At 40.4% G+C, this 26,699-nt stretch overlaps 1 protein-coding gene across 1 annotated transcript; it reads right to left on the reverse strand.

The window, feature by feature from the left end:
• Nucleotides 1-571: 571 nt before the first annotated feature.
• DCTN6 (dynactin subunit 6) lies at nt 572-25,925 on the reverse strand (the record flags this gene model as incomplete). Its single annotated transcript, XM_079726584.1, has 7 exons — nt 572-1,035; nt 2,635-2,777; nt 4,446-4,493; nt 5,752-5,840; nt 7,796-7,901; nt 17,561-17,625; nt 25,903-25,925. 7 exons carry the CDS (start codon nt 25,923-25,925, stop codon nt 937-939), a joined length of 573 nt encoding a protein of 190 aa, XP_079582710.1. The 3' UTR covers nt 572-936.
• Nucleotides 25,926-26,699: the final 774 nt, after the last annotated feature.

Here is a 26,699-nt window from a genome sequence, read left to right on the forward strand (position 1 = left end):
AAAATATTTTAGCATTTAATGTCTTAGTATTAATCAACATCTACTGATTCAAAGGTTAAAAAGTATGTCCCATTAAATGTATGCACTTGAATTATTAAAAAAACTTGGAATTACAATAAAATCCTCAATACTTTGCCCATTATGTAATTAGGTAAATAGAATTATGACAAGGTCGATAATTAGTGATTAGTAATATGCCAAAATAATTTCATACATTTACAAATATATCAAAATCTCTTCTAGTTTCATTGTTTTCAGAAACCTAAGAATACCACTCAATGGTCATTTTACTTGTCATTTTCATCAGACACCATTCTTTTTGATTTTGTATTCTACTGAATACATCTTTCCCTGATTACTTTTGTTTTACTGAAAAAAAAAAAATCTTTTTCTTGGAAACAAAATGAAGTCTAAATTAATTCAACAGCTGCTGAAATTTCACCTGAAATTTTAAACAGCTACAAATCCACATTAGCTTTAATATATACCTAGTACACAATAAAAATTAAAAGAGCTATTTTGGGAGAGTTGATGCAAGTAGAAAAATTGATTAAAGTATATTCACTGAAAGTCCTGTCATCAACATTTTTATTTAGTTTAGTAAATGTTAGAATATAAATACATAACAATATGTTCTTTCTTATCATGGGTAGTCTTTTATATAACTAAAATTCATGGCCAACATTTTACATAACAAAACAACACAAAATAAGAAATTTGTAAATTATCAGAAATGGGACAAGGACATCAGGAAATAATACATTTTATATAAATTATAGAGGACAGTTACAATGAAAACCCATTTCTTTCCTCTCTAACTCAATTTTACAAGATAAAGTCAACACATATTCTGCGGACTAAGAGTGCATAAACACTGTGGCTCTTTCAAAAGACAGTGGTCAAAGACAAATGTTATCTTGATGTCACATATTGTTCTTAGTTCTTAACTGGAGTTGAGCTTCCTTTCATAGTCTTCTTTAGGTGATGGTAGTTTGGCAAGATTTTCATCAGGAAATCCAGCTGTAGTGTCTGGGGCTAAAAAGATAAGAAAATTAAGAACTGACCAGCAGAAAGCAAAGAGCATCAGGTAGAGATGATTATCGCTATGTCATGGGATTACAGGTGATTTTCACTGACTTTTTTTTTTTTGGCCCTGCCGTGCAGCATGCAGGATCTTAGTTCCCTGACCAAGGATCCAGGGATCGAACCTGTGCCCCTGCAGTGGATCCCACTCACTGACTTATTTTTGCTTCTGTTTTTTCAATTTACAGTGAACATACATGAAGTTTGGTAATAAGGAAAAGCCAAAAAATTTTACATATAAAAATATATGTTAATCAGTTTTCAACCTTGCTTTTGTAGGTTTCACCTTGGCCTCTAAGAATTGAAAAAGTTCCAATTATAGTAGACAACACAAGTAAAATACCCCGAGTACACTGCTTTCTACACGACCTACAGAGCACACAGCTGTGATACTCACCTGATCTTCACTCTTCATATACCAGCTTTGCTCAAACTTCCCTCACTGTAAATCTCACTTGGAGTACTTGTGAAAATTACGGACTTTTAGGCCCTTGCCCTAAGAACTTTGTTTCCAAAGGTCTGAGTGAATCCTCTGTAATAAGGACCTCTCCATGATCCTTAGGATCAGCAAGATAATGAAAAACAGTGTTGCATACATACCATTATGTATTAAACTTCAGATATTCTTGCTCACTTAATTCTAATCTCCCTTAACCCAACTCCAGCTTCATTTCTCCCTCTTCAATTGTTTTGCTGTTATGCAGAAAGATAGTGAAAAAATACTGGATTTGTTCTTATTTCCTTTTTGGTCTATAGAGGTAATGCTTGCTTATAATAATAGTAATAATAATAAAAGCCAAACATGACAAATTACAATAACCCAGAAAGAACTGGAATTTTAATTTCTGATAAAATATGGCTAAGAACCAAAAGTGCTAAATGTCTTGAAAAATACTTTCTTTGGGGAAAGGGAAGGAGGGTGGGTAATATACTGAGTGTGTCAAACAGTGAGGCTCCAAACTTCAATCAGAATGTCTTCTGTCCAAAGGAAGTCCCAAATGCCCTATCTTACTTATCTCCTATCTAATGTGAAACTCCAAATACGTACTTCCCATTATTCTTGGTTATTAGGAGGGGACAATTTCTCATAAGACAGGAAAATATCTAAATATACCTGCATATTCACAAGCTGTGTTTATTTTCAAGACATCTATGTTAGTAAACTAATAGATGAACCCAAGTTGGCTATTCAGTATAAATTTGGTAGGTTCATTCCTTACCCTCAAAGGTTGGTATTTTTAGGAGCAAATCCATATAGTTTGTAAGGCTTGGTGATGTACCTCCAGTGAAAATACATAAGACTAGGAATAACATCCCTGGATTTTCTTTTCCCATAATCAATGTGTCATTGTCATCTTTGGACATATTTCTGATATTAAGGACTCAATAATTACAAAGAAATTATAGTTTTAGGAATGCTTCTCTCATGTTTTATTTTAATTATTTGCTTTTTAAACAGCTGACTTGCTGCCCCATTAAAACAATTATGTGGTATTTTGGGAAAATTAGCAGCCCTAGAAAAGACTCTTTTTAAAAGAGACGTTCTAGTACCTGTGGTCGCTCAGTCTGCACCCGACGAAGGCAGTCTGCGCCGTAAATCACTGTGTTCTCAGGGATGACTTCAAACGTGTTCAGGTTGCAGCAGGCCCCGATGATGCAACCACTTGTCAGTATTACGTTTCTGCCTACATACGCTGCAGGAAAGACACAGAGAGAACTACCATGTGAGACATTCAATGACTAGAATACTATTTTTTTTCCTAAGATGATGCAAGTCTAAAAATACAAACTGCCCTTAAAAAAATATTAAGAAATCACTTTAGTCCAGAGTTTGTACAGCACAGAGGCAGGCACCAGACTAGTATCAAGTGCATTCAAAACACAGCTCTGGGGCTTCCCTGGTGGCGCAGTGGTTGAGAGTCTGCCTGCTGATGCAGGGGACACGGGTTTGTGCCCCGGTCCGGGAGGATCCCACATGCTGCGGAGTGGCTAGGCCCGTGAGCCATGGCCACCGAGCCTGCGCGTCCGGAGCCTGTGCTCCGCAACGGGAGAGGCCACAACAGTGAGAGGCCCGTGTACCAACCCCCCCCAAAAAAACAAACAAAACAAAACAGAGCTCCGCTGCTATCTGTGCAATCTTGGGCAAGTCACTGTAAATTCTCTGAGCAAGTTCATCTATAAAATGGAGACCATCCCACTTCATAGTTTGCTGTAAGGAATAAACGAGATAGTAAATGTAAAGTGTCAAGCACAGGTTTGACACATAGTAAGTATACAATAAATAGAAAATGACAGTGGGAATCATCATCATCGTAACTGGTAATCCAAATTAAATAAAAACCATTAAGCAGATTAACAAAAAGCCTTTTTTTTTTTTTTTTAAAAAGAAAACATTTTCTTTCATGCCAATCAAGACCACGAAAGGAAAGGCACTATTCTAAAAAAGTCTTATCACTCTGGTTCTTTCTGGACAAGCTCTTGGAGCTGCTTCCCAGCAGTGATGGTGACTTACATGGCCCCCGTCTAGCCCCGCCTATGATAAAGTAGCTTACATTTGTTTCTGATGGGCTAGGGGAAAGCAGTCCTGAAATTCAAGAAAGCAAACTGCTAGAGAAACTAATTTTTTTCTTTAATTCTACAATAACGTTAATCAACTAAATTACCACTGACTCTAGTTTTTTTTTTTTTTTTTTTAAAGGAAGGAAGGAAGTTTCTTTTGGTTTTTAAAAATCATTTATTTATTTTTGGCTGCGTTCGGTTTTCGTTGCTGCGCGCCGGCTTTCTCTAGTTGTGGCGCGCAGGGGCTACTCTTTGCTGTGGTGCATGGGCTTCTCATTGCGGTGGCTTCTCTTGTTATGGAGCATGGGCTCTAGGCACGCGTGCTTTAGTAGTTGTGCCATGTGGGCTCAGTAGTTGTGGCTCACAGGCTCTAGAGCACAGGGCCAGTAGTTGTGGTGCATGGGCTTAGCTGCTCAGCAGCATGTGGGATCTTCCCAGACCAGGGCTCGAACCCGTGTCCCCTGTGCTGGCAGGCGGATTCTTAACCATTGAGCCACCAGGGAAGTCAGACACTAGTTTTTAGGAGAAATCTTTTTCAAATCTTTCACCTGAAGTTTATGGTTTAACTCAATCCTGATTTAAATGTACACAGCTAGAATTTCAATTTAATGTATGAAACACATTACTAGATTAGGTTCCTTAAAGGCAAAGAATTCGTCTCACAGCTGTGTTAGCCCACTTCCAACCACGCCTTCCTTCCAAGCACACCACTTTGCCGTGGTCTGTACTTAGGTTGTTTTCTGGAACACCACAAAGAGAAAGGAGGTAATCAGTTTCACAATAAAGTTCCAAACATAACTTACCTTTTGATTCAATAACATTATTATCTCCTATTTTCATGGCTTGGGAATCTGTAAGCCAGAGTTAAGTGGACATTGTGAATATGTTCATCTTTCTTCCCTACTAATTCACTGTGTCCTTATCCTGTACTGGGGCAGAGACAGAGGCATGGGAGGGGCCACGCGGGCTGGCCTGACCAGAACTCCTTGCCCAGGGCAGTCTGCAAGTAAAGTTTCAATCTTTGTATAGAAATATCTCAAGTATAAATAAATGTCTTCTATATTTTTAAAGAAATGAGCACCTTATACCCCGATTTTATGAGTAACATATTTTCACAATTGTTTTAAGAAAATGAAAACTAACACCCAATCACTTAAGGGTAGCACTGTTAATGGCTTGATATATCTTTATGTAAATATGTATAATTCCCTTTATATAACTGGAAATCAAACTGTACAAAATCAAACCGTATAAACGTCTGTAGCTCGCTTTATTTGGTTCACTTCCATTTGCAAGCCTTATCCCATACCATCAAAAATCTTTAAAAACATAATTGTAAATGACTGCTTAATGGTTCTAGTGGTCCATTTTATGCTTGCAGCTTAATTTATTTAAATATTTTGCTATTGTTAAGCCTTTAGATTTTCTCCTTCAAGTAGTTTCTATTATAAAATAAGGTTTCGCTGACATCTTGAAAAGATTTTACTATCTTTTTAGAGTATGAAATCAGCAAAGGCACTGGTGACACTTGGGGGGAAAAATGCAAAGAATGAAATATTTTCATCCCCATCCACCATTTCCTTGTATCAGACAACAACATACTGTCCACCTAAAACTATATAGGAATCAAATGGACAGAGTGTGGTTCTTAAACCAGGACTGAAGCCAAGGTTACTCTATTTCATGGCTACTGCCACTCAGTCACTGTACCTGCCAACAAGATGTAGCAACAGGAGCAAGATGGTTCCTAAAGGTGAGTGTGAGTTTGTGTGTGCATGCATGCACACCTGAAAACAGCATATTTCTTTTACTCGGGTTATTCAATGGAACAGAGGGGATAATTTTTTTTGATATAGTGTAAACAAGTCTTTTCAAAGAGCTGGAAGGCCTAGTCCTAAAAACGTAGTTTATATATGTTTATATATACACATAATATAAATTACATAATATATAACATATATTATACACAATTATATTATGTGTTAAAAAAATAATTATATACATATAATGTAAGTATTTCATAGATAAATTACAACAATTTCTACAGAGGAGATTTAGGTACCAAAAGACAGCTGGAAATGATTTATCTTAAATTACGGCAAAGGATACAACAGCCAACTTCAAACACATTATTGGTGCCAATGATCACAGGTTTGGGCTCTGGATCTTCAGTATCAGGAGTGATATTCTCAGGGTGACTATAAGAAGAAGAGACAAATTATCAACAAGTCAACAATGCAGTAAGCAATTCTGCTGTTTTAGAATTTGGGTTCATTCTCTCAATTTTACCTCCATCAAGCTTAATATATGTAACGATGTAAGTAATTTCTTAATCCAAGTGAATTACTTATCCTCTATGCCACAGAAGACTTTATTCTGAGTTGAAAAAGAACTACTGAAATGTAAAGAACTCATAGGTGTGTACAGAAGGTCAGCCTTTCTTTGTTTATTTTTTAAACTTAAAGCCCGGTGTGCCTTTCCCAGGACAAGGTAGAAAAGATGCTGGCTATGACTTTCGGCTTGTTGAAATGGAATCAAAATCATGCCTAACTTGAAAAATTTCCTTTCTTAATAATCATGCAAGATTGTGAAATGTAAACAGATATTCACATAAAATAATCATTTTACGCTGTTAGGTGGATAGCTGAAACATTTAGAACATAAGATGTTTGTGGTCTAAGAGGAAAAAGCCATTTAAAAACAGTGCTTTATCTGTGACAGCTGAGTTACTGCAGAATATAACTGTTAGTTGACTTACACTAAAGGTGCCAAAATATATTTTAAAAAGAAACTGCTTAATATAGTAAGAAACTCCCAAATCCTAAGTAAGCATTAAGAGAAATCAATCTCTTTATCACAGTTAAGTATTTTCCCAAGGTCTTTATTAAAAATTCCATACACTGTTGCTATAAATTAGGTATAAGCTTGAATTTCCTGCCAAAATTTTACCTAGAAAGCTTTACAAATGCTTATAAAAATTTCATAGGTATTATAGTCTAGTTCACTAAGATTATGTACATGTTCTAATATTTTATAAAGTTTAAAAATTGCCTCTAGGACCCCCAATTTTTCAAATATAATTCTGAGTGTTATCCCTCAAAGCATATGAAAATATATATCAGATTTAAGTTCACACATCTGGGTAACATTGCAGCCAGAACCAAGACATCCAACTAAAAGACAATTTGAGGCAGTGAGCACAGCACTGGGCCATTGGGGGTGTCCTCAGGAAATGTTTGCTTAAGGAACAGAAGAGGCTGTCATACGTAAGGGGAAGATTATCAGAACGAGACTCGGAGATTCTAGTCATCCACCTACGAACTATCTCACCTTAGACAAGTCTCTTTACCCCTCTGGTCTTTGGTTTCCTCATTTACTAATTACTTGTGTTGAAAAAGATGCTTAAGATGAATGGAAAAGAAGGTGTGGCACATATATACCATGGAATATTACTCAGCCATAAAAATAAATAAAATTGAGTTATTTGTAGTGAGGTGGATGGATATAGTCTGTCATACAGAGTGAAGTAAGTCAGAAAGAGAAAAACAAATACCGTATGCTAACACATATATATGGAATCCAAAAAAAAAAAAACCAAAAAAGGTTCTGAAGAACCTAGGGGCAGGACAGGAATAAAGACGCAGACGTAGAGAATGGACTTGAGGATATGGGGAGGGGGAAGGGTAAGCTGGGACAAAGTGAGAGAGTGGCATGGACACATATACACTACCAAACATAAAATAGATAGCTAGTGGGAAGCAGCCACATAGCACAGGGAGATCAGCTCGGTGCTTTGTGACCACCTACAGGGGTGGGATAGGGAGGGTGGGAGGGAGGGAGACGCAAGAGGGAGGAGATATGGGGATATATGTATTTGTATAGCTGATTCCCCTTGTTATAAAGCAGAAACTAACACATCATTGTAAAGCAATTATACTCCAATAAAGATGTTAAAAATAAATAAATAAATAAATTAATTAATTAATAAACAGACAAACATAAAAAAAGAAAAAGATGCTTAGTGTTTCCCTAGTTCTCAAATAGTGGGCTTTCCAGATGTCAGTTGTAAAAGGTCCCTAGAGATGGGGCTGAAATGAATGGAAACACTCTCTGTGGCACCTGATTCAGAGCATCTGTTAAGAGTCTGACTCACGCATTTATGATGAGCGCCTGTTCTTCTATTAGGTTACCTTCGCCGATCACTATGGGCCCGGCTTCTGCAATGATTCGTGCTTTAGGGTGGATCACCGTCCTGGGTCCTGTTAAAAGTACGGTGAAAAGAAATTACTTTTGAAGGCTGCGCTTCCAAGGAGGCTATTGGGAGGAACGTTTCCTAAAGCAGGTGCCAGGCACCACACTAGGCACATTACAAACGTTATCACTGCCGTTCGTGCCAAATCTGAAGCCGAGGTGAGTGGAGACAGCACACGCTTTGAAGCCGGACAGCCGTGGCTCACCCTCTGTTCTGAAGCCTCTGTTATCTCAGCGGTGAAATGGGGGCGGTGATAATACCAGTCCTGCAGGGCTGTTTTAAGAATTAGATGAAGTAATGTTTGTAGACATAGTATTCTGACACGTAGCCAGCAATAAAAATTAATTCCCTTCCTCCTTTCCCTCATACAGGTAAGGCTCTCTTTGCTTACAATGTTGGTGCTTTCTTATGCTAGTGCATTACAGAATTAGTCCTTTTAATTAGCTAATTAATTAATTTATTTTAATTAATTAATTTATTTTTGGCTGTGTTAGGTCTTCGTTGCTGCGCGTGGGCTTTCTCTAGTTGCGGTGAGCGGGGGCTACTCTTTGTTGCGGTGCGTGGGCTTCTCATTGCGGTGGCTTCTCTTGTTGTGCAGCACGGGCTCCAGGCACACAGCTTCAGTAGTTGTGGCACACGGGCTCAGTAGTTGTGGCTCACGGGCTCTAGAGCTCAGGCTCAGTAGTTGTGGCACACGGCCTTAGTTGCTCAGCGGCGTATGGGATCTTCCCAGACCAGGGCTCGAACCCGTGTCCCCTTCATTGGCAGGTGGATTCTTAACCACTGCGCCACCAGGGGAGCCCAAAATTAGTCCTTTTATTAAGGGATTAAGAGGAAATATGGGCGAGATGAGAGTTAGAAAATATGGAGACTAACCTTAGCTTTGTTACTCTGTCACCATCCCTACTGGCCTAGGATGTGACTTTAACCAGGTGAAAGGGGTAACGGCAGGCAGAGGAAGGAGCCAAGCATGGTTACTGGAGTCCTACGACTCTGATAAAGGGAGACCTGAGGCAGTGACTCCAACCTCAGGTCTAGGGGCAGGAAGGGCTATCATCAAGCCCATTGGCGGTCGCGGTGGAGGAGGCACTGCACTGCCTAAACCCGGTAACATCCCCTCCCCATAGGCCTGGCATTTGGGTGATAATGAAACCGCTAATGAGAAAACAGAATCGAGGCAGCCGCTCCCTCCAACACCCGCCCACGCACCCATACCAAGGCCATTTTTATCTGTAAACAAGCGGACAGGAAGTAACTGACTCTGAAAGTAAGAGAAGGTGGGCAGACGTGCTGACAGGGAGTAGGCGGGGAGTCAGACAGACGGCACCCGGCCAGGACATTCAGTGTGCTATTGTGTTAATAAAGTATATTCCTAACGTGTTAATTTATTCAGGAATCATTATCTGCTTGTGACAGGCAGGGCTGTATGTTACAGGGAAACAAAAAGGAATGTGTGCTATATTTGCCCTTTTGAGCTTGTTTATCTTAAAAATTGGGAATATTTAACATGCTTGCTCAAAAATGTATTAAAATAAAGAGGCATTCCAGGTGCCCAGAGAATTGGAAGGAATCTCGGCGCAGCATATTTTTTCCCCTAACAATGAAGAGCTCGGGATTGATAAAGAGGCGGGGCCCAAGTCAAAGGATGCACAGAGAGTGGCTTTGTTATTTCTGTCACCTCTGGCTCCCCAAATTCTCAGCTGCTAAAGTACAATTTCCCTGGCGAATTCTCCTGTTCAGGATAGGAGATTTCAGAATAGAAGACGGGATCACTGAGATCCCCGGGAAGCTTCTCAAGGCGACCATGACTGCGACCACGTATGCCTTATTCCTTTGCTAAACACACACACACACACACACACACACACACACACACACACACTTATAAAAGGAATACATACTCATTAGAAAAACCTCAATCAAAGCCAAAAGTGAAAGATCCTCTCTCTTGCTAATCCCATTCCCTAGAGGTAACTATTCTTAAAAATTTGGAGTATATTATTCCAGACTTAAGTACTACTATATACTTAAAATCTGTAAATATCACTGTATATAAAATATATTTCATTATAAAGTTAAAAAATAAAGGAGAAAAAATACAAATTACAAGTACATACTTTTTCAAAAAAACAAGGAATAGTACTTATTCTGCAATTTGCTTTTTCACCTAGTAAGTCATGGTGATTTTTCCATATAAGTACATTCAGCTGGCTATTTTTTTTTTTTTTTTTCCGGTACGCGGGCCTCTCACTGACGTGGCCTCTCCCATGGCTGAGCACAGGCTCCGGACGCGCAGGCTCAGCGGCCACGGCTCACGGGCCCAACCGCTCCGTGGCATGTGGGATCCTCCCGGACCGGGGCACGAACCCATGTCCCCTGCATCGGCAGGCGGACTCTCAACCACTGCACCACCAGGAAAGCCCTGGCTATTCTTTTTAATGGCTGAATATTATTTCACATCATATGAATATATCATAATTTATTTAACCAATCCCTTAATAAGGGGCATTTAGAAGTTAATACTTTTGGGGAGAGGTGCTAAAACATTGCTGAAACAAACACTGGATTCCTCTGAAATGAGAAATTTCTTACAGGTCTTCCAGCCATGTGAACCAATTTAAATCTGTAGTTTGCACAATACAAGATTTACATTTTATGTCAAAATATTCCATGATAAAGGGACTCGATCTTTCTATTTTAGGTTATTTATAATTAAAGCCCCAGCTAGCACCCCGCCCCTTGTCTAGAAAGTCCAGGCTCTGGCCTTTATCACTTAAAGGCTATGTGCTTAATCTCTCAAATGCCTCAGTTTTCTCATCTATAAAAAGATGAGTATGATAACCTACCTCACTGGGCTGAAGTGTGGATTATATAAAATAATGTTTGAAAAGGAGATCATAGTTCTTCAAAATGGGAAGTTCATCACTACCTGACACTAAGAGCTAAGAACTTTATCACAGTAAACAAAATAACTCCTTCTGGTCTGAGAAACAGAAGAAAAGGGAGTACTTTACTTCCCTGATACTCAGGTACTGGGGTAAAACCTCTTTTTAACCAGGGAGGAAAATTCTTCACCATACTGTAAGATAGTGAAAAAGATTAATAATTAATAAAATTAATAATTTTCCATTGCTAGCATTAAAAATCTGACAGGAGGAAGAGATCATCATGGCTGTGACAGAAAGTAGATCCTTTGCCACAGCTAGATAAGTAGCCAGAGGCACTAGATATTCTGCTGGTACTCAGGCTGCAGCTTTTAACAACAAGCAGCCTTGCAAGAAGCTACGTGAGAAAGGGCTAATACGACAAAAGTACTACTGGGACCTGTTATTCTTTAAAAGTTCCTCTAAAGTACAGCTTTGAAAACAATTGGTATTTTCATCTTTCCCTTTCAAAAATAATATAATACATGTTAAGTATACAAAAGAAACCCAAAGAGATGAGCACAAATTTTTAAAAATTAAAGAATCCCAAATCCCATATCTTCTTACACAATATTTAAAAATAATGCGGGGCTATTTTAGCCAGGTGTTTATTATTGTTATTGTTTTTATCATTATTAATAAGTTTGTTAGTAAGTAACTGGAAAACTGGTTATAAATCTGATGGCCTTGCCCTGGGATATAAAGCATATATGAGACCTGTGAGCAGCTGCTGCGAGACCTGTGTTTAGGACAACACCTCCACCTGGTGGCCACACTGCCAAACTACAAGTCTTGGAGTTCAGGGCTGAAATGACTTGAAAGGTGAAACTATGTACTGCAAGTTGTGATGTTAACAAGGTCATGGGTGACAATAAACTGAATAGCTTCCCTTAACCTCTTGTAGGTCTTTTTTGGGCAGAGACTAGAGAGGGTGGTATGTGTATATGAGCTGCAGGACATGTGACTGCTAAGACTTAAGTTTGGTGAACTCCTTAAAGGAACTTTCTGACTTAGGTGAGTGAGGCTTTGTCTCTGCACAGCGCTGGAGGTCGGCACCAGACAGCCTGGCAACCTGAGCACTAGTCCAAGACACTGGAATGTGAGCACAGTCTGCTCCATACTTCTCTGCACGCAAGAGGCATTTTTACCTAGAATGGGTCTGAATTCAAACCAAGCTGAAGGGTCTTGAGGTTAAAATGCTTTAACAATAAAAATCTGTCACCATGGAAAGTTTTTTTTTTACAAGGCTGCTGTGAACTTTCTTGGCGCTCTTTCTGGCGGGGCAGTTTGTATATTTTCTTACCAAATGTGCTGAAACCCTATTTGGCTTATCTCCTTGTTTGGATAAGTGTGTCTAGAGTCGGAGCTGCCTCACTGGCTGATGAATTATTTTTCTAAATGGTTGGCCGGGCTTGACGCAACCCAGCCAGAAAGACATTCCTTGCATCAAATTTCCATTCCCCTCATTTAGTAAAGGGCATTTTTCCTGTCTATCTTTGCCACAGAAAGCAATCTTTGTGGACATTTTCATATGTCAATAAATAGCTCCAAAAGCCACAAGGTCTCTTTTGAAAATGAAAACAATTCCTTTGACCTGTAAGCTGAAGTACCTTTAAGAACTGCTTTATATTCGATGAATTTCTCAAGTCAAAGCCACTGTTCTGCTTTATTGAAAAAGATTTCCATATAATGCATATATGAAACTTACATAATGTTATAAACCAATGTTACCTCAATTAAAAAAAAAGATTTCCACAATAAAGGGGAAGCCTGTATTAAAAACTCTATTGGAAAGAACGGCAGAATAAGTGGGACAAAGTGCTTCCATCACAAAGCTTTGCCACTGTCCTCAGTTCTGCCTTCACATTACGATGTCCCACCAAGCCCTGTCCTAACCCCAGGAGTCTGCCTTCACCCTGGAACAGGACTACAGGACTGTGCTCAGAGCTACCTTTCTGAAATGTTTTTCAGCTTTCAAAACAAAATTTTCAGGAAATAATGCATGGCCCATGAATCAAGGCAAACTAATTAAAAACAGGCTTCATACTATGAAACCTTATTTAGCCAAATTATAATTAACGAGAGTGCTGTTATTTTTCCCAAGGTCTGTTTCCTAGCTGCCTCTAATGAAAGGGTCAGGTTCCTGCAGAGCCACAGCCACAGGGTTTCTGGTTAAGGACAGTACTTCAAATCTTCGGACTAGTTAACTTTGATAAACCAAATACCTGATTTTCTAGGAAAACAGAAGATCAGGTTTAAAGTTCTACTAACTGAAACATAGCAAAGGAAAAAATTACTTTCCTCCTCAAATATTTCAGAATGGAATAATTTGGTAAGAGTAAAACTGATGAGGGAATGAAAAGTTATGTAAAACATCCTGAAAAATCTATTAATTAAACTACACTTAAATTTATTGCCACTTAAGCCAGAAAACAGAGCTTATTAAGTGCTCAAATCTTATGCTGTAACAGAAGACTTACATTAGTTATCCTGATAAATTAAGCAAAAACAAAAACAGCCGTAAGTTGAAAAATAGTCCATTGACAGAGGAATGGATAAAGAAGATGTGGTATATCTACACAATGGAGTATTACTCAGCCATAAGAAAGAATGAGATAATGCCATTTGCAGCAACATGGAAGGACCTAGAGATTATCATACTGAGTGAAGTAATTCAGACAAAGACAAATATCATATATTGCTTATATGTGGAATCTAAACGAATGGTACAAATGAACTTACTTACAAAACAGAAATAGACTCACAGATGTAGAAAACAGACTTACACTTACCAGGGGGAAAAGGGAGGGGGAGGGATAAGCTGGGAGATCAGAACTGACATACACACACACGACTATATGTATACAATAGACAACTAGTAAGGACCTACTGCATAGCACAGGGAGCTCTACTCAGTACTCTGTAATGGCCTGTATGGGAAAAGAGCCGAAAGAAGAGTGGATAGGTGTACATGTAAAACTGATTCACGTTGCTCTACAGCAGAAACTAACACGACACTGTAAATCAACTATACTCCAATAAAAATTATTAAAAATAAATAAGAAAATAAAGGTTTCCCTAAGAAGACAATTCCACCACCACCCCCCAAAAAACCCCACAACACTAAAAATAAAAAAACACAACATGGTAGGGAGAGTGAGATTTAACCAGATAACTTATCTCTACTCTCAGCTTTGATTTAACTTTATATCTCCCAGGAGCTTTTTTAATCTGATGTATTACATCAGAAAAATGAATTAATAGTATCAAAAGATAAGAGATAATTTTATACCAAATATAACATGATAGAAATGACTAAATACCAATACTGGAAAATTTCGATATTTATATATAAAATTAGAGATAAGAAACAGGCACAATGAAAATGAGGTAAGAATTGTGTGGGGCTTCCCTGGTGGCTCAGTGGTTGGGAATCCGCTTGCCAATGCAGGGGACATGGGTTCGAGCCCTGGTCCAGGAGGACCCCACATGCCGGGGAGCAGCTAAGCCCGTGTGCCACAGCTACTGAGCCTGCACTCTAGTGCCTGTGAGCCACAACTACTGAACCTGCGCTCCTAAAGCCGGTGCTCCACAAGAGAAGCCACTGCAACGAGAAGCCCGCACACCGCAGTGAAGAGTACCCCCCCCACCCGCTGCAACTAAAGAAAGCCCATGCACAGCAACGAAGACCTAAATAAATAAATAAGTTAAAAAAAAAAAAAAGATTTGTGTAACATAGAACAACGGGTAACTATATCACTTCTGAATCTTCTCCTTGATTTTCTTTTAAAATATTTATTTATTTATATTTTGGGGCTGCATCAGGTCTTAGCTGCAGCACATGGGCTTCTCTCTAGTTTGGGCATGGGCTCAAGAGTTGCGGCGCGTGGGCCTAATTGCCCCGAGGCCTGTGGGATCCTAGTTCCCTGACCAGGGATCGAACCCGTGTCCCCAGCCCTGGAAGGCAAACTCCCAACCACTGGACCGCCAGGGAAGCCCCTTTCCTTAATTTAAAAAACTGAGATGTTTCTGTAACATGAGCAAATTTTCTTGTTCTAAAAAGCTGGGTCAAAAATAAACCCAACAAATATTAACTTAGGTCCATTCTATGATAAACTTCAAATCACTAGTTTTAAAAAAATTGCCATTTCTTATGCTACAATCCGTCACTGAAAATCTGTGTTGAACAATCATTTTATATTTTAACTATCAAAATTGTGCACGATCAGATGGTAATCAGCTTACATGGAAAGTAGATTTAAATACTGTATTTCTTTACATAATTTCAACATTTACAGAAGGCAGGAAGATAAACGGGATAAACAAAGGGGAGAAGCACAAAGGAACAAAAGACAGAGGGAGAACAGAAAAGCGAGTGCTGATTCCTGAAACCCCCAGGCCCCAGTCCTATGTAGTGGTCCAGCTCTCCTTTTCACAGGATAAAGCCTTTACTGCTATTCTAGGGATGCTTTGCAAGGACAGGACCTGTTATTTCAAATCTGAAACACACACACACAAACATATATGTATACCTGTGTGTACATTTATGCCTATAGGGACATTCATACCATCTATATATCTACTATACAGTAGATACTGAACACTTATTGTTTAAAGTGAGGAAGAAGTAGAAATGAGAGGGAAAGTAATTATTTTAGTCTTATTTTCCTTCTAAGTACAGAATACCTTGTGGGCTACGATTAGATGTTATTCCACGAATCATGAAGAAAACCATAAAAATACTAGAATAAAAATGCAGAGGAGGGACTTCCCTGGCGGTCCAGTGGTTAAGACTCCATGCTCCCAGTGCAGGGGGCTCGGGTTCAATCCCTGGTAGGGGAACTAAGAGCCCACGTGAGGCCAAAAAAAAAAAGGCAAAATGCAGAGGAACATTCTGATAAACATGTGACCATCATAATTTCTCCTCATAAAAAGTTTGCAAGTGGTTTAAGAGTTAACAAAGAGTTAATACAGCACTGGAAAGAAAGAGCCACCATCTAAACTTTGAAATTCTGTCAATTTAAAATATTATAATTAAATAAATCCAACCTGGCAAATTCCTAATGATGTTCCATAATACTGGCATGATCTTTTTAGTAATTTAATGCTGTATTTATTTTGTTTATTTATTTGGTTACGCCGGGTCTTAGTTGTGGCAGGCGGGCTCCTTAGTTGTGGTTCACAGGCTCCTTAGTTGCGGCTTGCCGGCTCCTTAGTTGTGGCATGCGAACTCTTAGTTGTGGCATGCATGTGGGATCTAATTCCCTGACCAGGGATCAAACCCAGGCCCCCTGCATTGGGAGCGCAGAGTCTTAACCACTGGGCCACCAGGGAAGTCCCCAATACAGGCACAATCTTAACTGGTTTTATAAGACATGATGCCTGAAGTGGCTGGAGGCTTAGACTTACTAAAATTAAAAAATTTTTTTTCTTTTACAGATACTGTTAGTATAAGGGAACAAGGCATATCTTCTCTCTGAAAGTGTACTTAATTCCCTGAAAGCTCTACTTCAGCAACACACAGTGGCTAGTCAGGATGGGCTCACGTTAATAAAGCTACCAGGGCACCATGTCCAGTGAAAACACATGTAAAAGAACTAGAATGTGCTACAATGTGCATCTGGGGGAATTTAATCATGTTCATATAAGCAAGTTGCCTCATGTTAAATTGTTCATTTGATTTAAATGTTGGACTTCACCTCTAGCAAGGCTACACTGGCTTTACAGTGTGATTAGCCAACGTTTATTGAGTGCTTACTGTCTGTTAGGTATTGGGCAATGACTTTCACAAATATTCTTTTATTTTTAATCCTTCAAAAACCTATGAGGTAAAAAAAAGAAAAACCTCTGAGGGAGGCACTCCTATTTTGCCTGTGACAAAAGCTGCTAACTAGCACCGAATATCCATTCTTTCCTTTTGCCTTGTAACAGAACCCAATAAGGGGGCAGCAACGTGTCCAGTTCAGACGACATCTCCCAGCCTTCTCTGTAGCTAAGTGTGTCCATGAGACCGAGACCAAGGCAAAAGGCTGTGTGGAACTTTCAGGAAGACTATTTAAGGGGAGCTGATACACTGGGAGGTACACCCTTTGTCTCCACTCCTCCCTTTTCTTATCCAAGATCACTCTTTGTGCTTTAGCCAACACATCCTGGCCTGCAAGGCTGGAGTTCCCAGACAATCAACTGACAGGCCCGGAATTGCCTACCCCTGGGCTTTTTACATAAGGGAGTAAACCTCTGAGTGTGTAAGCCACCACTACAAGCAGTTGAACCTAATTCTGATACACACAATTACACGGATGGGGAAAAAGAGACAGGTTAAGTGACACGCCAAAGGTAACTCAGCAGGTTAGGAGCGAGGATGCTACCCCAAGTCTGTCAGACTCCGTGGTTTATACTCTTAATAGAATGTAAGCTCTGTGAAGGCACTACCTTTGCTGTGTTCACTGCTGGGTCCCTAGTGCTAGCACAGTGCCTGGCACATAGTAGGTACACATAGCTGTCTCTCAGATAAATAAATGACTTTATTATATTGCCTTGTTAGTTTATCAGACATGAGTTTAAATACAGACTCCATCACACTAAATCCTTTTAGAAATATTAAACACTTAGAGAAATACACTGTTTCTCAATAACATTAGGACATCAGTCAAACACAGAAAATAAAACCTAATGAATTGTAAAGCACTGAAATAAATCACAACAATTCTTGAGAAGCAACACTAATAGGCTATTTTCTTACCTATAGTTACATCACCCTTGATTTCACTCTCTACACACACAACTGCTCCAGGTGCAATCTTCACACTGTAGGAAAAAAAGGTAACATTCATCATGTGTAAAGTTTAAAAATACTGTTATAGAAGCTATCTTGACACTGCAATGAGAAAAAGGTTAAAGCAAATTGAGGGAAAAATGAAAAGTAAACTGTAAGATTTAATATATTATAAACTTCTCAGGTGGCACACCATCCACTGAGCTAAAATTATTTATCATGCATTCTTAAAATGCTTGAGAGGAAAAGAGGCTTTGGACTCTTTTAACACCAACATTGTTTTTAAATAGCAAAAAGCTCAAAACAATCTAGATGTTCATTAGTAGGGAACTGTTAATAAACTATGGTATACTATGAACTAATATACAGCATAATAAAGAATGAATAATCCTGTACGTAAAGAGTTGGAATGATCTCCAAGCTACATTGTTAAGTCAACAAAATCAAAGCCAGAAGATGGACAGTAACATGCCAGTATTTTGGTTAAGAAGAGGAAAAAGAATGTTCATTCAAGATAGTTAACAATGCAGCAATGTAATATTAATATAGAAATCAATGTAGAAATTTAAAATTTATAAATATTCCTATTTATTCTCTATGTATATGATAAAGCTGCTGATCAAGTGATATAAATTGTAGTGCAAATTATTCAAAAAATTAATAATTTCCAAATAATTTATTAATGTTTTTGATATTCTGTTGTGATCTTTTGTTGGACACAGCTGAATCTAGCTAAATGCTGCCCTAGCTGAGCCATGAGCTGACACGAAGAACTGTACCAAATGACTTCCCCATTAAACTGATAATCATTAAGTAACTCGTAGTCATTAATAATTTTTCTTAGTAGTAATGATATTATTCATGGTGTTAAATCTGCTCTCAGTTTCTATGAAATAACAATACCATTTTAGATATTTCTATTTTATATCTGTGTGGATTTTTCAAAATTTTGATTTCTAGTTGTTCATTGCAAGTTTATAGGAATATAATAATTTTGTATATTGACCTTGTATCTTGCAACCTTGCTAAACCCACTTAGTTCAAGTAGTTTTTTATAGATTCTCTGGGATTTTCCATGCAAACCAGTTTCATGTAAACAATTTTGTTATCTGTGGATAGGGACAGTTTTATTTCTTCTTTTCCAATTTGTATTCATATTATTTATTTTCCTTCCCTTATTGTCCTGGCTAAGACTTCCAGTATGATATTAAGTAGAAGAGTGATGAAACCAGACATCCTTGCCATGTTCTAGCTCCACAAGATAAACAAAACCTATCAAAGTTTCTTCTAAGACATGAACTTCACATTTCAAGTAAATTACTAAAACCTGGTATATAACAGTTGAAGTTTTCTTGACTTGCATGTTACAGACTTGATTTATAAATTTTCCAAAAAGTTGTTTTCTCATTTCAGTAAATATCATATTTATATTTAAATAAATATTTGTATCACCACCAGCAAGGACTAGAAATCTAGAGTGCAATGATTCACTCATATCAATATCATTCTATAGGGCCTCCCTGGTGGCGCAGTGGTTGGGAGTCCGCCTGCCGATGCAGGGGATACGGGTTCGTGCCCCGATCTGGGGGGATCCCATATGCCGCGGAGCGGCTGGGCCCGTGGGCCATGGCCGCTGGGCCTGCGTGTCCGGAGCCTGTGCTCCGCGACGGGGGAGGCCGCAGCGGTGAGAGGCCCGCGTACCGGAAAAAAAAAAAAAAAAAAAAAAAAAAAAAAAAAAAAAATATCATTCTATATTCATGTATGAAAATACTTGCTTATTTATTGATTTATCTTTAATTAATTAATTTATTTATCTATCTTTGGCTGCGTTGGGTCTTCGTTGCTAAGCGCGGGCTTTCTCTAGTTGCTGTGAGCAGGGGCTACTCTTCCCTGCGGTGTGTGGGCTTCTCATAGCAGTGGATTCTCTTGTTGCGGAGCACGGGCTCTCTCTAGGTGCGCGGGCTTCAGTAGTTGTGGCACTCGGGCTCAGTAGTTGTGGCTTGTGGGCTTAGTTGCTCTGTGGCATGTGGGATCTTCCCGGACCAGGGCTCGAACCTGTGTCCCTTGCATTGGCAGGCGGGTTCTTAACCACTGCACCACCAGGGAAGAACCTACTTGCTTATTTTTAACATACAGTAGATACTATAAACAAATTTAATGGTACTTTCTATTTGTTTTTCATGTCTTTTTTGGATACTTCTTTGATTTTAAAAAATATTATTGCAAAGTTTTATTTTTTCAAATGTTTTACTGTGAAACAGTCATATGTTTTTAAAATTTGTCCTCGATGACTGAAAATTTTCATTATATGTAACATGAACTTAAACAAGAAAACCTTACCATTCTAATAAAATACTTAAGTGTTTAGCACATTCAGCTTTTCTGAAATGACTTTTTTTTTTTTTTTTGGCAGTATGCGGGCCTCTCACTGTTGTGGCCTCTCCCCTTGCGGAGCACAGGCTCTGGACGCGCAGGCTCAGCGGCCATGGCTCACGGGGCCCAGCCGCTCCGCGGCATGTGGGATCCTCCCAGACCGGGGTACGAACCCGTGTCCCCTGCATCGGCAGGCGGACTCTCTACCACTGCGCCACCAGGGAAGCCCCTGAAATGACTTTTGAGCATCATTTACAACTGGTGCAACGTGTACAGTAGTACTAGTGTGTAACTGCTTAATATTTGTATTTTCTTGAATATTTCCAAACTATCTCTGGAAGAACAGGTAAGAAACAATCAATACTCACTGCCTTCAGAGAGAGGAGCTAGATAGCAGGGACACAAGGGTAGATGGAAGATTTTTTTCATTATATATCATTTTTTAAATTGTTTGCATTTTGAATCACACAAATGCATTACCTATCCAATCAATCAATCAATAACTGATCAAATTTTCTTAAGGCCAGGTACTAAAGAAGTCCTGGATATGTTTCCATAATCAGGGTGAAACTTTATCCACTTTCCTGAAAAAGTCCCCCTCAAATCAGAATCCCTAAAAGTGTCTGCCCCTTTATTTTATCTAAAAATACTTTCATGTAACTTGTAAGTATCATTTAATGAACGTTAGACTCCTTAGTTTCCCTTTAAGACCAGTTTTTCTGTTCTTCAAATCATTTCCCCCACTGCTTCAGCAACAATCCTCTTTAACCAAGGAAAAAATTATTATTTTTCATTAGCATTACTTCTCATTACTTTCAGTCTCCAAATAAGTAAACTGCTATCACAAATATAACCTGATTATACCATATTCACAATGGCATGGGTTAGAATATTTCTAGACAACTGTTCATAACTGTTCTGTGTCATATTACACCCAGGATGCTTGATATCGTACTAGCAGAAACATGACACAAGTCAATGGAGGGAAGATGAAAGGCTGTGTTATGAGATAAATGTGAATACTTGGAATATTCAATATGGTTATATTCTGGTCCATTTCTTATCTCATATTAGTTTGTTCAGGGTGATGAGGTGTTTTGTTTTTCCTTTAATGACAGCTATCCAATAGTGATGCAGCTGTAATTTAACTGAGACACTAGGACATTTCTGGTGGCACTATCAGGACACCTCTTTCAAATTACTGTACCAATATGCATCAGGAATCATAAAAATATTCATAATGTGTGATCTAGGAAATCTATTTCTGGAGTTCTATCATCAAGAATTCAATAGGAGGAAAATATATGCACAAATTGGTCATTACAATATTATTCAGAACAGTGAAACATTGTTAATAACCTTGATAGGGCTTCCCTGGTGGCGCAGTGGTTGAGAATCTGCCTGCTAATGCAGGGGACACGGGTTCGAGCCCTGGTCTGGGAAGATCCCACATGCCGCGGAGCAACTAGGCCCGTGAGCCACAACTACTGAGCCTGCGCGTCTGGAGCCTGTGCTCCGCAACAAGAGAGGCCGCAACAGTGAGAGGCCCGCGTACCGCGATGAAGAGTGGCCCCCGCTTGCCACAACTAGAGAAAGCCCTCGCACAGAAACGAAGACCCAACACAGCCAAAAATAAATAAATAAATAAATTTATTTAAAAAAATAAATAAATAACCTTGATAGCCATAAAAAGGGAGAGGTAATGAAATAAAATACTGCCACCAGCTTACTGGAACACTATGTACTCCTTAACAATAAAAACAAGGTAATACTAGCTTTTTACAGAAGTTAGCCCACCCCTGGTCTACATGGACAACTTATCTCTCCTTTCAAAATACCACTAAAACAACAGTAAAGGAATAAAAGAAGTACTATTCCCAAAGAGCAAGGGAGAGGAGGTAACAGCAGATGAAAGGTGTCGAGACTTTCAGAAGCCTGTAAGCAGCAGGAAGAGAGTCACGGAGGGGCTTAGCTTGGAGGCACCAGGCACTAGGGAAGGGGAGAAAACGCGAGGCAACCAAGCAGTCAGATGTCTGCCCCCGATCCCCATCCTCAGGGGCACAGCCGGATGATGATTGGCCCCTCCATGAGGCGCTGCGCTTAAGATATCAAGCCAAGGGCTTCCCTGGTGGCGCAGTGGTTGAGAGTCCGCCTGCCGATGAGGGGACACGGGTTCGTGCCCCGGTCCGGGAAGATCCCACATGCCACAGAGCAGCTGGGCCCGTGAGCCATGGCCGCTGAGCCTGCGCAATGAGCCTGTGCTCTGCAACGTGAGAGGCCCGCATACCGCAAAAAAGAAAAAAAAAAAAAAAAAAAAAAAAAGATATCAAGCCAAAGCCAGGTGACAATGACGGGGAGAGCAACAGTGAGACCACCAGCACCCCGTCCCCATGTGCCTTCCTGGTCTCACACAGAATTTCAGGCAGCAAGGAGATAAGAAGATGATTCTTTTCTACAGAAACTACCAGACATCCTGAGTTCTTCAATGAAAAACTCAGCTTGCTGCCTGACTTGCTCTACCCTGAAACACATCAGCAGACAAGCCTAATGCATATACCTGGAGCTCCCAGCTGTGCTGTTCTCATGCTTAACAATGGACAGAATGGACGGAAGGCCATTATCAGATACATCCAGAAAGCCTCCAACTAAGAAGGAAAAAACCAAAACCAACAGGGAAAAAAATAGTTTGAGGAAACACAGTTAATTCAGATAGTAGAAGAAAACATTAAAGACACACAACCCTTATAACTGAGAGAAATGAGACACTACTGCATAAATCAAGACAGAAGCCTATGAAAAAGGAACAGAGTCTAAGAATGAGGTGCTAGAAATAAAAAACATGACTAATATTTAAAATTCACTAGAAGGATGGAGGTTAAAAAAGAGCTCTCCCAGAAAGCAGAACAAAATGTAAAGAAAAAAGAGAAAAGGCAAGACGGACCAGTACATGAAGCATAAAAGTAATCCCAATAAAAGTAATCTTGAAAGGAGAAAATAGAGATATTGGTGGAGAATAAACTATGAAAGAATAACATAAGAAAATTCCCCGGGACAAAGGCTATCAATTTCCACTCCGGAAGGACTCACTGAATGCATAACACCCATGGCAAGTACCATTATCATAACATTTTTGAACACTATAGAGAAGATCCTCAAAAGTTTCCAGGGGTGGGGGGTGGAACAGTCACACACGGAGGGGAAGAAATAATCAGAATGGCATCAGATTTCTTTGGATACTACAACACCAGCAAACAATCCCTACAGAAGTCTGAGTGAAAACTACTTTTAACCTAGAGCTGTTTATCCAGCCAAACTAGCAAACAACTACGGAAGGAAAATAAAGACATTTTTAGACTTGCAAGGACTAAAAAAAAAATCTCCTGTGCACTCTTTATTAGGAAGCTAATGAAGGATGTACTTAGCTAAATAAAAGTAAACCAACAGACAAGACAGATTCTAGAAACAGAGGCTCCAGTGTGCAAGGACAGAGGGAAACATCAGGATAACAGCTGTGCATCAGTCTTAGAGAGCAAAGTTGACAGAGGACTTCGAAGGGAAGATTTCTAGGAAAAAAGAAAAAACCAGAAAGATTATGTGATGAGCATTTGGAAAAAAATTTTACGAGGCATTTGACATATCATGTACTGACATTTCAGTACATATCTGTACTGATATGAAAAACATCAGTACATAGAAAAGAAAGAAAATGAAAAATGAAGTTATTTGGTTAAATTTTAGATGAACTCAGCTTGAGGTATCCATGGAGAAAGACCCAGTATATCCAGATCTGGAGCCATGAGAGAGTTCTAGACCAGAAATACAGCTCTGAAGAGTCAGAAGGGTACAAACTCTTTAATATGTTTCTCCATCATTCATATTCCAGAATCCTCCCAAATATTCCCTAATATAAATGAAAAGTGACGAATATCAAACCAAAAACTAATAATCCCTGGGTCTATCTTCAAGAAATGTTGTTGAGATTAGACACAGCTATGTCTGCTCCAATCATTTTAACAGGCACTGACCTTCTACAAGGAACAAGTTAATAAAATTTTAAACTGATCCATCTGGGTTACTACATGTCACTTGTCTGCTGAAATCACAGAAAATATAAAACCTTTCTACTGAATAGAAGAAAGAAAAAACTTCAGTGACATGAAATAGAAAACAGAAAATGGTCCAAACCTCTCATTTTCTAGATGAGGAAACTGAAGCCCAGAGACTTTAAATGTTTTGAAGCAAAGTTCTTTTCCGGGACATCATTATCCTAACACCAGTCATCTCTTTTCTGTTAGCTGAAAGTTTCCTGGAAACATCCTGTCATTTTGGATATTCTTTCTGTGACAGCTGAATGATGCTGCCCTTGAATGTATCAACATTTGTAAATGTTTTTTCAAGTTAGTTTGTGTGTTTAAAAAAGCAATTTTATTAAGCCCTGGACAAATAAATTAACCTCTATAAAACATCTCATTTTAGACATGATTTCCCATCCCAGTTTTCCATTCCTTCAGCCTCCCTCTCGCTATTATTTTTTTATGAAAAAAGTATTATCTAACGTTTAACTTATCCTGGGCAAGCGAGAACAGGTGAGACTCAAAAATGCCGTCTAGGGCTTCCCTGGTGGCGCAGTGGTTAGGGGTCCGCCTGCCGATGCAGGGGACACGGGTTCGTGCCCCGGTCCAGGAAGATCCCACATGCCGCCGAGAGGCTGGGCCAGTGGGCCATGGCCGCTGAGCCTGCGCGTCCGGAGCCTGTGCCCCGCAACGGGAGAGGCCACGGCAGTGTGAGGCCCGCCTACCGAAAAAAAAAAAAAGCCCCGTCTTCAGTTTTATGCAGAAGGAAGAGGTTCCAGGCAGTGTGTGTTACAATCAGCACACTTTGTGACAAAAATGCCCTGTCTTCAGTTTTATGCAGAAGGAAGAGGCTCCAGGCAGTGTGTGTTACAATCAGCACACTTTGTGAGGCAGGAATAATTAAACTCACCACTAGATCAATTAAAACGTGGTCCGAACATCTCCACGTAGACCTCACTGTACCTGGGAGTGATGGGGCGGACGGGGAAACAGGCAGCTGGGAGAAGGATTAGCCAAAGACCTACCTATTAAAACAACAATCAACACCACCTTCATCTCCACTGCACACTACTATACACTGTGCATAATATTCCTAGCAGATCTTTCCTCATTATCTTATGAAAAAGATTACAATTACCTGCCTAAAGAGAAGAAAAACCTAAATGTTAATTTATGGCACCCAAAACAAGGTTTGTCGGTTTTCTTTTTCCGAGAGTCACCAGACAGTGCTCAACACTGCTGCTGTGGGAAACGGTTTAACTTAAGCGTGTCCCCATCCCAGCCGCTCCTTTCCACCCAGAGTGCCCAGCCAGTAAGACCACTGGAGAAGCAGCCCTAGGGCCTGTCCCCACGCGTCTACAAAGCAGCTAGTTCTGGTCCAGGCGCGGCCCCCCCGGAGCCCGTCTACACAAACACACAGGGCCCACGACAGGCAGGAAGGGATTGGGGAGCGGCCGGCACTCCCGTGTGTGTCGGGGACACAGGTCAGCTATAGCCACCCCGAAGGCAGCGAAAGGGAAGGGGACGGTTCCTCCGTGTCCGGGTCGGGGGACAACACCCTCCTCCCCTCGCAGCCCCGCCCGAGACCGCTTCCGCGCAGGCGCGTGGCGGAGGAGAGCCGGAGAGGTCGCGGAGGGACCGAGAACCAGAAGCTTCCCTGCCCCATTCCGTATACCTTCCCGGGCCGCTCTACCGCTACTCCGTCGTCCCCTCCCTCCGCGGACGCCCAGGTCTGGGCTTTAGGAACCGTCTAAGCCGGGCGCCCGGGATAAGACACCATCTAAGTCCCCACCACAGGGGACCAGGAACAGGTTCCACCCCTGCGGAGAGGACAGAACAGGCTTTTCTCAGACAGCGACCCACCTTTTTTGAGTCTTTTCCGCCATGGTTTGGGCCTGACTTCCAGTTGGATCTACACAACCGCCTGGGCAAAGCGACGATCTCTACGAACGATTGCAGAGCCTGGCAGGATCGGGAAGGGGCGGAGCCTGGGGCTGCTCGCGGGGGCGGGGCGGGGCGGAGTGGGGCCGGGGGCGGGGCGGGCTCTGGTTTAAGGTTCCACTTCGCTGGGGTAAGCGAATTTGTGCCGGGGGTCGGTGCGTGGCCACCATCTGGTTTTAGCGCAATCCGGGGATCGATGGACTCGGATTTTAAACAGCCGTTTAGTTTGATCCAACGCACGTCATTGAGACCTCATTATACCCACTGTTCATTCTCAGTCTCCCTTCCTTAAGCATCCTACTGCTAAACCCTGGGCCCTTTTCCCTTTCAGTGTGAGCTCGTTATTCCCGTAAATTAAGTACCCTCTACCTGCTGTCGGTCTCAGGTTAATATCTCTAATGCTGTCCTCCTTGCTGGGCTGATTATTCGATTGCCTACTTCACGTGTCCACTTGGGTCTTATGAAACCTAAAATGTCCAGAACAGAGCTTTTGATTTACGCCCTTGGCCTCTCTCCAGAGGATCCAAGTTGGTCATTTGATATCTGTCTAGTAAAGGAGTCCGCCATTCACCCAGTTGCTCAAGCAAGAAACTCAACAGTCATCCTTGACAGTCCTCACCTCTCCGTACATAACTCACCGGCAAGTTCTGCTGTTCCTACATCTCATTCTTACACTTTGCATCATTTACTCTGCCACCTCTCTAATCTAACCTCCCCCT

The sequence above is a fragment of the Hyperoodon ampullatus genome (genome assembly GCF_949752795.1).
Source record: "Hyperoodon ampullatus genome assembly, chromosome: 20".
NCBI classification, from domain to species: Eukaryota; Metazoa; Chordata; class Mammalia; order Artiodactyla; family Ziphiidae; genus Hyperoodon; species Hyperoodon ampullatus.